We start from the raw sequence: 11,730 nt of genomic DNA, 5'->3' as shown, positions 1-11,730 counted from the left end.
ATTTTCATACATATCGGGTGAACCATTTAGAAATTACAGCACTTTTACATAGCGCTGCGCTGCCCTGCCCCCCCCCGCTGCGGCAAATTTACTTACATTTACATTTACATTTACGTCATTTAGCAGACGCTCTTATCCAGAGCGACTTACAAATTGGTGCATTCACCCTATAGCCAGTGGGATAACCACTTTACAATATCTTTTTTTTTTTTAAATATATTTTATATATATATATATTTTTTTAGGGGGGGGGGGGGGGGGGGTAGAAGGATTACTTTATCCTATCCCAGGTATTCCTTAAAGAGGTGGGGTTTCAAATGTCTCCGGAAGGTGGTGAGTGACTCCGCTGTCCTGGCGTCGTGAGGGAGCTTGTTCCACCATTGGGGTGCCAGAGCAGCGAACAGTTTTGACTGGGCTGAGTGGGAACTATGCTTCCGCAGAGGAAGGGGAGCCAGCAGGCCAGAGGTGGATGAACGCAATGCCCTCGTTTGGGTGTAGGGACTGATCAGAGCCTGAAGGTACTTGTATGTGTATTAAAGTACAAATGCATTGTATAATAATAAGTATAATATGCCATTTAGCAGACGCTTTTATCCAAAGCGACTTACAGTCATATTGTGTCATTTTGGAGTCACTTTTATTGTAAATAAGAATAGAATGTTTCTAAACACGGCTACATGAATGTGGATGCTACCATGGTTACGGATAATCCTGAATGAATCGTGAATAATGGTGAGTGAGAACGTTACAGATGCACTAATATCATACCCCCAAGACATGCTAACCTCTCACCATTACAATAACAGGGGAGGTTAGCATTTTATATCATACCCCCAAGACATGCTAACCTCTCGCCATTACAATAACAGGGGAGGCTAGCATTTTATATCATACCCCCAAGACATGCTAACCTCTCACCATTACAATAACAGGGGAGGTTAGCATTTTATATCATACCCCCAAGACATGCTAACCTCTCGCCATTACAATAACAGGGGAGGTTAGCATTTTATATCATACCCCCAAGACATGCTAACCTCTCACCATTACAATAACAGGGGAGGTTAGCATTTTATATCATACCCCCAAGACATGCTAACCTCTCGCCATTACAATAACAGGGGAGGTTAGCATTTTATATCATACCCCCAAGACATGCTAACCTCTCACCATTACAATAACAGGGGAGGTTAGCATTTTATATCATACCCCCAAGACATGCTAACCTCTCACCATTACAATAACAGGGGAGGTTAGCATTTTTGGGGGGTTATGATATTTGTGTGTCTAACTTTCTCACTCAATTGTTCACGATTAATTCAGGATGATCCATAATCATGGTAGCATCCACAATGTAGAAGGGTTTAGAAACATATTATATTCTTATTTACAATAAAAAAGTGACTCCAAAATGACACAATACATTATTTACCATTAATTTATATTGGGCACAAAATAATCTGAACCACAACCAAAACAAATATACAGTCGTCCTTCCTAACGGAGCTGCCAGAGAGGAAGGAAACTGCTCAAGGATATCAGCAAGAGACCAATGGTGATTTTAAAACAGCTTCAGCGTTCAATGGCTGTGAAGACAGAAAACGGATTGTACCTGCAGTGTAGACGTCAAAGTATGTGGTCTTGTTGGCGATGTTCCCGGAAGGTTCTAGTCCTGGTCCCTGGGCTGCAGCCTTACTGCTGTCTCCCTGAGCCATCCCCACATCCACCTCATAAGGAGACTTATTGATGTGTAGACCCGCAAACAGCACCGTCACCTAGTAAAACAGTTACCAAACAGCACCGTCACCAAGTAAAACACAGAGTTACCAAACAGCACCGTCACCTAGTAAAACAGTTACCAAACAGCACCGTCACCTAGTAAAACACAGTTACCAAACAGCACCGTCACCTAGTAAAACACACACTGTTACCAAACAGCACTGTCACCTAGTAAAACAGTTACCAAACAGCACCGTCACCTAGTAAAACACAGTTACCAAACAGCACCGTCACCAAGTAAAACAGTTACCAAACAGCACCGTCACCTAGTAAAACAGTTACCAAACAGCACCGTCACCTAGTAAAACACAGTTACCAAACAGCACCGTCACCAAGTAAAACACAGAGTTACCAAACAGCACCTTCACCTAGTAAAACAGTTACCAAACAGCACCGTCACCTAGTAAAACACAGTTACCAAACAGCACCGTCACCTAGTAAAACAGTTACCAAACAGCACCGTCACCTAGTAAAACACACACTGTTACCAAACAGCACCGTCACCTAGTAAAACACACACTGTTACCAAACAGCACCGTCACCTAGTAAAACACACACTGTTACCAAACAGCACCGTCACCAAGTAAAACACAGAGTTACCAAACAGCACCGTCACCTAGTAAAACAGTTACCAAACAGCACTGTCACCTAGTAAAACACAGTTACCAAACAGCACCGTCACCTAGTAAAACACAGTTACCAAACAGCACCGTCACCTAGTAAAACACAGTTACCAAACAGCACCGTCACCTAGTAAAACACAGTTACCAAACAGCACCGTCACCTAGTAAAACACAGTTACCAAACAGCACCGTCACCTAGTAAAACAGTTACCAAACAGCACCGTCACCTAGTAAAACAGTTACCAAACAGCACCGTCACCTAGTAAAACAGTTACCAAACAGCACCGTCACCTAGTAAAACAGTTACCAAACAGCACCGTCACCTAGTAAAACACAGTTACCAAACAGCACCGTCACCTAGTAAAACAGTTACCAAACAGCACCGTCACCTAGTAAAACACAGTTACCAAACAGCACCGTCACCTAGTAAAACAGTTACCAAACAGCACCGTCACCTAGTAAAACACAGTTACCAAACAGCACCGTCACCTAGTAAAACACACACTGTTACCAAACAGCACCGTCACCTAGTAAAACACACACTGTTACCAAACAGCACCGTCACCAAGTAAAACACAGAGTTACCAAACAGCACCGTCACCTAGTAAAACAGTTACCAAACAGCACTGTCACCTAGTAAAACACACAGTTACCAAACAGCACCGTCACCTAGTAAAACACAGTTACCAAACAGCACCGTCACCTAGTAAAACAGTTACCAAACAGCACCGTCACCTAGTAAAACAGTTACCAAACAGCACCGTCACCTAGTAAAACACACACAGTTACCAAACAGCACCCTCACCTAGTAAAACACAGTTACCAAACAGCACCGTCACCTAGTAAAACAGTTACCAAACAGCCCCATCACCTAGTAAAACAGTTACCAAACAGCACCGTCACCAAGTAAAACACAGTTACCAAACCGCACCGTCACCAAGTAAAACACACACTGTTACCAAACAGCACCGTCACCTAGTAAAACACACTGTTACCAAACAGCACCGTCACCTAGTAAAACTCAGTTACCAAACAGCACCGTCACCTAGTAAAACACAGTTACCAAACAGCACCGTCACCTAGTAAAACACAGTTACCAAACAGCACCGTCACCTAGTAAAACAGTTACCAAACAGCACCGTCACCTAGTAAAACACAGTTACCAAACAGCACCGTCACCTAGTAAAACAGTTACCAAACAGCACCGTCACCTAGTAAAACACACACAATTACCAAACAGCACCGTCACCTAGTAAAACGCAGTTACCAAACAGCACCGTCACCTAGTAAAACAGTTACCAAACAGCACCGTCACCAAGTAAAACACAGTTACCAAACAGCACTGTCACCTAGTAAAACACAGTTACCAAACAGCACCGTCACCTAGTAAAACACAGTTACCAAACAGCACCGTCACCAAGTAAAACACAGTTACCAAACAGCACCGTCACCTAGTAAAACACACACTGTTACCAAACAGCACCGTCACCTAGTAAAACGCAGTTACCAAACAGCACCGTCACCAAGTAAAACACAGTTACCAAACAGCACCGTCACCTAGTAAAACACAGTTACCAAACAGCACCGTCACCTAGTAAAACACAGTTACCAAACAGCACTGTCACCTAGTAAAACACAGTTACCAAACAGCACCGTCACCTAGTAAAACACAGTTACCAAACAGCACCGTCACCTAGTAAAACAGTTACCAAACAGCACCGTCACCTAGTAAAACACACACTGTTACCAAACAGCACCGTTACCTAGTAAAACACAGTTATCAAACAGCACTGTCACCTAGTAAAACACACACTGTTACCAAACAGCACCGTCACCTAGTAAAACACACACTGTTACCAAACAGCACCGTCACCTAGTAAAACACACTGTTACCAAACAGCACCGTCACCTAGTAAAACACAGTTACCAAACAGCACCGTCACCTAGTAAAACACAGTTACCAAACAGCACCGTCACCTAGTAAAACACAGTTACCAAACAGCACCGTCACCTAGTAAAACACAGTTACCAAACAGCACCGTCACCTAGTAAAACACAGTTACCAAACAGCACCGTCACCTAGTAAAACACAGTTACCAAACAGCACCGTCACCTAGTAAAACACAGTTACCAAACAGCACCGTCACCTAGTAAAACACAGTTACCAAACAGCACCGTCACCTAGTAAAACACAGTTACCAAACAGCACCGTCACCTAGTAAAACAGTTACCAAACAGCACCGTCACCTAGTAAAACAGTTACCAAACAGCACCGTCACCTAGTAAAACACAGTTACCAAACAGCACCGTCACCTAGTAAAACACAGTTACCAAACAGCACCGTCACCTAGTAAAACAGTTACCAAACAGCACCGTCACCTAGTAAAACAGTTACCAAACAGCACCGTCACCTAGTAAAACAGTTACCAAACAGCACCGTCACCTAGTAAAACACAGTTACCAAACAGCACCGTCACCTAGTAAAACAGTTACCAAACAGCACCGTCACCTAGTAAAACACAGTTACCAAACAGCACCGTCACCTAGTAAAACACAGTTACCAAACAGCACCGTCACCTAGTAAAACACAGTTACCAAACAGCACCGTCACCTAGTAAAACACAGTTACCAAACAGCACCGTCACCTAGTAAAACACAGTTACCAAACAGCACCGTCACCTAGTAAAACTCAGTTACCAAACAGCACCGTCACCTAGTAAAACACAGTTACCAAACAGCACCGTCACCTGGTCATAACAAACAGCAGGTCATGTAAGGTTTTGGGTTAAGGGTTAAGGGTTACCTAACATTACAACGAGCACCATCACCTTAGGGTTTGTTTAGGGTAGAAATAAGGACTAAAGGTCAGGCTCACCTTGTGCATCCCAGTGACTTTGGGAATGTAGAACACGGAGTAGGTACGATTCTTATCGTTGTTGGCTGTCACCTTGGCCTGACAGGAGAGACCGATGTCACAGAGATCCAGAGAGACAGACACACCGCGTGAGAGAGGGACACAGAGAGAGAGAGAGAGAGAGAGCAGAATTAGGCCGATACCCGCTAATTATCAAAATCCAGAAAAGAGCCGTTAAATTCTACAACCATATAAAAGGAAGCGATTCCCAAACCTTCCATAACAAAGCCATCACCTACAGAGAGATGAACTTGGAGAATAGTCCCCTAAGCAAGCTGGTCCTGGGGCTCTGTTCACAAACACAAACAGACCCCACAGAGCCCCAGGACAACAACACAATTAGACCCAACCAAATCATAAGAAAACAAAAATATATTACTTGACACATTGGAAAGATTTAACAAAAAAACAGAGTAAACTAGAATGCTTTCTGGCCCTAAACAGAGAGTACACAGTGGCAGAATACCTGACCACTATGACTGACCCAAACTTAAGGAAAGTTTTGACTATGTACAGACTCAGTGAGCATAGCCTTGCTATTGAGAAGGCCGCCGTAGGCAGACCTGGCTCTCAAGAGAAGACAGGCTATGTGTACACTGCCCACAAAATGAGGTGGAAACTGAGCTGCACTTCCTAACCTCCTGCCAAATGTATGACCATATTAGAGACACATATTTCCCTCAGATTACACAGACCCACAAAGAATTTGAAAACAAACCAATTTTGATAAACTCCCTTATCTACTGGGTGAAATACCACAGTGTGCCATCACAGCAGCAATATTTGAAACTGTAAACATATGTTTCCCATGTCAATAAAGCCCTTTGAATTGAATAGAGACAGACAGAGAGAGAGAGACGTCACAGAGAGAGAGCGTGAGATTTTTATTGTATTTATTTAACCTTTATTTAACCAGGTAAGCCAGTTGAGAACAAGTTCTCATTTACAACTGCGACCTGGCCAAGATAAAGCAAAGCAGTGCGATAAAAACAACACAGAGTTACATATGGGGTAAAAAAAACATAAGGTCATAAAATACAACAGAAAATATATATACAGTGTGTGCAAATGTAGCAAGTTATGGAGGTAAGGCAATAAATAGGCCATAGTGCAAAATAATTACAATTAGTATTAACACTGGAATGATAGATGTGCAAGAGATGATGTGCAAATAGAGATACTGGGGTGCAAATGAGCAAAATAAATAACAATATGGGGATGAGGTAGTTGGGTGGGCTAATTTCAGATGGGGCTGTGTACAGGTGCAGTGATCGGTAAGGTGCTCTGACAACTGATGCTTAAAGTTAGAGAGGGAGATAAGTGTCTTCAACTTCAGAGATTTTTGCAATTCGTTCCAGTCATTGGCAGCAGAGAACTGGAAGGAATGGCGGCCAAAGGAGGTGTTGGCTTTGGGGATGACCAGTGAGATATACCTGCTGGAGCACATACTACGGGTGGGTGTTGCTATGGTGACCAATGAGCTAAGATAAGGCGGGGATTTGCCCAGCAGTGATTTATAGATGACCTGGAGCCAGTGAGTTTGGCAAGGAATATGTAGTGAGGACCAGCCAACAAGAGCGTACAGGTCACAGTGGTGGGTAGTATATGGGGCTTTGGAGACAAAACGGATGGCACTGTGATAGACTACATCCAATTAGCTCAGTAGAGTGTTGGAGGCTATTTTGTAAATGACATCGCCGAAGTCAAGGATCGGTAGGAAAGTCAGTTTTACGAGGGTATGTTTAGCAGCATGAGTGAAGGAGGCTTTGTTGCGAAATAGGAAGCCGATTCTAGATTTAACTTTGGATTGGAGATGCTTAATGTGAGTCTGGAAGGAGAGTTTACAGTCTAACCAGACACCTAGGTATTTGTAGTTGTCCACATACTCTAGGTCAGACCTGCCGAGAGTAGTGATTCTAGTCGGGTGGGCGGGTGCCAGCAGCGTTCGGTTGAAGAGCATGCATTTAGTTTTACTAGTGTTTAAGAGCAGTTGGAGGCTACGGAAGGAGTGTTGTATGGCATTGAAGCTTGTTTGGAGGTTTGTTAACACAGTATCCAATGAAGGGCCAGATGTATACAAAATGGTGTCGTCTGCGTAGAGGTGGATCTGAGAGTCACCAGCAGCAAGAGCAACATCATTGATAGAGTCGGCCCAAGAATTGAACCCTGTGCCACCCCCATAGAGACTGCCATAGGTCCAGACAACAGGCCCTCCGATTTGACACATTGAACTCTATCTCAGAAGTAGTTGGTGAACCAGGCGAGGCAGTCATTTGAGAAACCAAGGCTATTTAGTCTGCCAATAAGAATGCGGTGGTTGACAGAGTCGAAAGCCTTGGCCAGGTCGATGAAGACTGCTGCACAGTACTGTCTATTATCGATCGCAGTTATAATATCGTTTAGGACCTTGAGCGTGGCTGAGGTGCACCCATGACCAGCTCGGAAACCGGATTACATAGCGGAGAAGGTACGGTGGGATTCGAAATGGTCTATGATCTGTTTGTTAACTTGGCTTTCAAATACTTTCGAAAGGCAGGGCAGGAAGGATATAGGTCTGTAACAGTTTGGATCTAGAGTGTCACCCCCTTTGAAGAGGGGGATGACCGCAGCAGCTTTCCAATCTCTGGGGATCTCAGACGTTACGAAAGAGGAGGTTGAACAGGCTAGTAATAGGGGTTGCGACAATTTCGGCGGCTAATTTTAGAAAGGGTCCAGATTGTCTAGCCAAGATGATTTGTAGGGGTCCAGATTTTGCAGCTCTTTCAGAACATTAGCTGTCTGAATTTGTGTGAAGGAGAAGCGGGGGGGGGCATGGGCAAGTTGCAGCGGAGGGTGCAGAGCTGGTGGCCGGGGTAGTGGTAGCCAGGTGGAAAGCATGGCCAGCCGTAGCAAAATGCTTGTTGAAATTTTCGATTATTGTAGATTTATCGGTGGTGATAGTGTTTCCTAGCCTCAGCAGTGGGCAGCTGGGAGGAGGTGCTCTTATTCTCCATGGACTTTACAGTGTCCCAAAACTTTTTGGAGTTAGTGCTATAGGATGCAAATTTCTGTTTGAAAAAGCTAGCCTTTGCTTCCTAACTTCCCTGAAAAGTTGCATATCGCGGGGGCTATTCGATGCTAATGCAGTATGCCACAGGATGTTTTTGTGCTGGTCAAGGGCAGTCAAGTCTGAGGAGAACCAGGGGCTATATCTGTTCTTAGTTCTGAATTTTTTGAATGGGGCATGCTTATTTAAGATTGAGAGGAAAGCACTTTTAAAAGAACAACCAGGCATCCTCTACTGACGGAATGAGATCGATATCCATCCAGGATACCTGGGCCAGGTCAATTAGGAAGGCCTGCTCGCTAAAGTGTTTTAGGGAGCGTTTGACAGTGATGAGGGGTGGTCGTTTGACCGCGGACCCGTTACGGACGCAGGCAATAAGGCAGTGATCGCTGAGATCCTGGTTGAAGACAGCAGAGGTGTATTTAGAGGGTAAGTTAGTCAGGATGATATCTATGAGGGTGCCCATGTTTACGGATTTAGGGTTGTACCTGGTAGGTTCCTTGATAATTTGTGTGAGATTGAGGGCATCTAGTTTAGATTGTAGGTTGGCCGGGGTGTTAAGCATATCCCAGTTTAGGTCACCAAGCAGTACGAACTCTGAGGATAGATGGGGGGCAATAAATTCACATATGGTGTCCAGGGCACAGCTGGGGGCTGAGGGGGGTCTGTAGCAAGCGGCAACAGTGAGAGACTTATTTCTGGAAAGGTGGATTTTAAGAAGTAGAAGCTCAAACTGTTTGGGCACAGACCTGGGCACAGACTCCTACAGTAGATTGCAACTCCACCCCCTTTGGCAGTTCTATCTAGACGGAAAATGTTATAGTTGGGGATGGAAATTTCAGAATTTTTGGTGGCCTTCCTAAGCCAGGATTCAGACACTGCTAGAACATCAGGGTTGGCGGAGTGTGCTAACGCAGTGAATAACTCAAACTTAGGGAGGAGGCTTCTGATGTTAACATGCAAAAAACCAAGGCTTTTACGGTTACAGAAGTCAACAAATGATAGCTCCTGGGGAGTAGGAGTGATACTGGGGGCTGCAGGGCCTGGGTTAGCCTCTACATCACCAGAGGAACAGAGGAGGACTAGAATAAGGATACCGCTAAAGGCTTTAAGAACTGGTCTTCTAGGCTCGAGGCTAGCTCAAGGCTAACTGGTGCTTGCTTCGGGGCCAGTGGTGATTAGCCAACAGCAACATCCATTATGTTGCGGCTAGCTAGTTGCGATCCGGTGTTAAGGTCCAGTGATTCAGTTATTCCGGCAGAAAATCCGATGTTCTGGGTGAAAACCGCTAATGGTGGCTAATAGCAAGTAGCTAGTTAGCTGGCTAGCTAGTTTCAACTGGAGATTCTAGATAAAAGGTAAGTCAATAATAGAATCCGTTCCACATTGAGTGAGGCGGGTTGCAGGAAAGTATATTTAGTAGAAGGATGAAAAGTGTCTGATAGGGAAATATATACATAATATATACAACAAGACAAAACAACTAAGAACAGGCTATTTACACGACCACACTGCTACGCCATCTTGGATCAGACAGACAGACAGACAGAGCGTGAGATGTCACAGAGAGCGTGAGATGTCACAGAGAGATAGAGCGTGAGATGTCACAGAGAGAGAGAGCGTGAGATGTCACAGAGAGAGAGAGCGTGAGATGTCACAGAGAGAGAGAGCGTGAGATGTCACAGAGAGAGAGAGCGTGAGATGTCACAGAGAGAGAGAGCGTGAGATGTCACAGAGAGAGAGAGCGTGAGATGTCACAGAGAGATAGAGCGTGAGATGTCACAGAGAGATAGAGCGTGAGATGTCACAGAGAGATAGAGCGTGAGATGTCACAGAGAGAGAGAGCGTGAGATGTCACAGAGAGAGAGAGCGTGAGATGTCACAGAGAGAGAGAGCGTGAGATGTCACAGAGAGAGAGAGCGTGAGATGTCACAGAGAGAGAGAGCGTGAGATGTCACAGAGAGAGAGAGCGTGAGATGTCACAGAGAGAGAGAGCGTGAGCAAGAATGTCACACAGAGACATCAGGGGAAGACATTATCTGTATGTGGTTTGTTTGTGTGTGTGGCAGAGGTGGGACCAAGTCACCAAGTAGAACGGGTCGAGTCAAAGTTGTGCATTCAAAGAACAAGTCATACGTTTTTTCAAGTAAAAACTAAATCTATACAAGAGATTGCTCCTACTGTCTCTGGCTGTGTAGAGACTGAGCCACAAAATGAGGGACAAAACGTTACAAAACCTGGCCAGATAATTTGAAGACATCAGTCTCAAGACAGTCAAGTCCTGAGTCTTGAGGCTCCATATTTTCTAGAAAGTCGAGTCAAGTCAAATTTGTGACGAGTCCACAATTCTGTTATGTGGTGTATGTGGTCTGTGCATGTATGTGTACCTCCTCTCTGTGTCCAGCAGGGTCCTCTACATACACCAGGACCTCTCCCATCCCAGCACTGATGGTCTCCACTGTAAACACCGCCTTCTTCATCACAACGTTACCTACTGGCTCTATACCTAGAGAGAACGAGAGCAAGAGGAGAGACAGAGGAAAACATTTAGGTGAGAGAGAGAGACAGAGGAAAACATTTAGGTGAGAGAGAGAGACAGGGGAAAACATTTAGGTGAGAGAGAGAGACAGAGGAAAACATTTAGGTGAGAGAGAGAGACAGGGGAAAACATTTAGGCGAGAGAGAGAGACAGGGGAAAACATTTAGGTGAGAGAGAGAGACAGGGGAAAACATTTAGGTGAGAGAGAGAGACAGAGGAAAACATTTAGGTGAGAGAGAGAGACAGGGGAAAACATTTAGGTGAGAGAGAGAGACAGGGGAAAACATTTAGGTGAGAGAGAGAGACAGGGGAAAACATTTAGGTGAGAGAGAGAGACAGGGGAAAACATTTAGGTGAGAGAGAGAGACAGGGGAAAACATTTAGGTGAGAGAGAGAGACAGGGGAAAACATTTAGGTGAGAGAGAGAGACAGGGGAAAACATTTAGGTGAGAGAGAGAGAGACAGGGGAAAACATTTAGGTGAGAGAGAGAGAGACAGGGGAAAACATTTAGGTGAGAGAGAGACAGGAAAACATTTAGGTGAGAGAGAGAGACAGGGGAAAACATTTAGGTGAGAGAGAGACAGGGGAAAACATTTAGGTGAGAGAGAGACAGGGGAAAACATTTAGGTGAGAGAGAGACAGGGGAAAACATTTAGGTGAGAGAGAGACAGGGGAAAACATTTAGGTGAGAGAGAGACAGGGGAAAACATTTAGGTGAGAGAGAGACAGGGGAAAACATTTAGGTGAGAGAGACAGGGGAAAACATTTAGGTGAGAGAGAGACAGGGGAAAACATTTAGGTGAGAGAGAGACAGGGGAAAACATTTAG

The 11,730-nt window shown here is 44.6% G+C and overlaps 1 protein-coding gene across 1 annotated transcript in view; it reads right to left on the bottom strand.

The window, feature by feature from the left end:
* Positions 1-11,730, bottom strand: part of LOC311149451 (filamin-A-like) — a 114,605-nt gene that overhangs the window by 55,160 nt on the left and 47,715 nt on the right. Inside the window, 3 exon segments of the mRNA XM_084186650.1 lie at positions 1,617-1,775; positions 5,278-5,355; positions 10,750-10,868. Of these exon segments, the coding sequence (XP_084042776.1) occupies positions 1,617-1,775; positions 5,278-5,355; positions 10,750-10,868 (356 nt within the window).

Source organism: Coregonus lavaretus, assembly GCF_964263955.1.
Source record: "Coregonus lavaretus genome assembly, chromosome: 22".
Classification (NCBI taxonomy): Eukaryota; Metazoa; Chordata; class Actinopteri; order Salmoniformes; family Salmonidae; genus Coregonus; species Coregonus lavaretus.
This window is presented reverse-complemented; position numbering and strand designations above follow the sequence as displayed.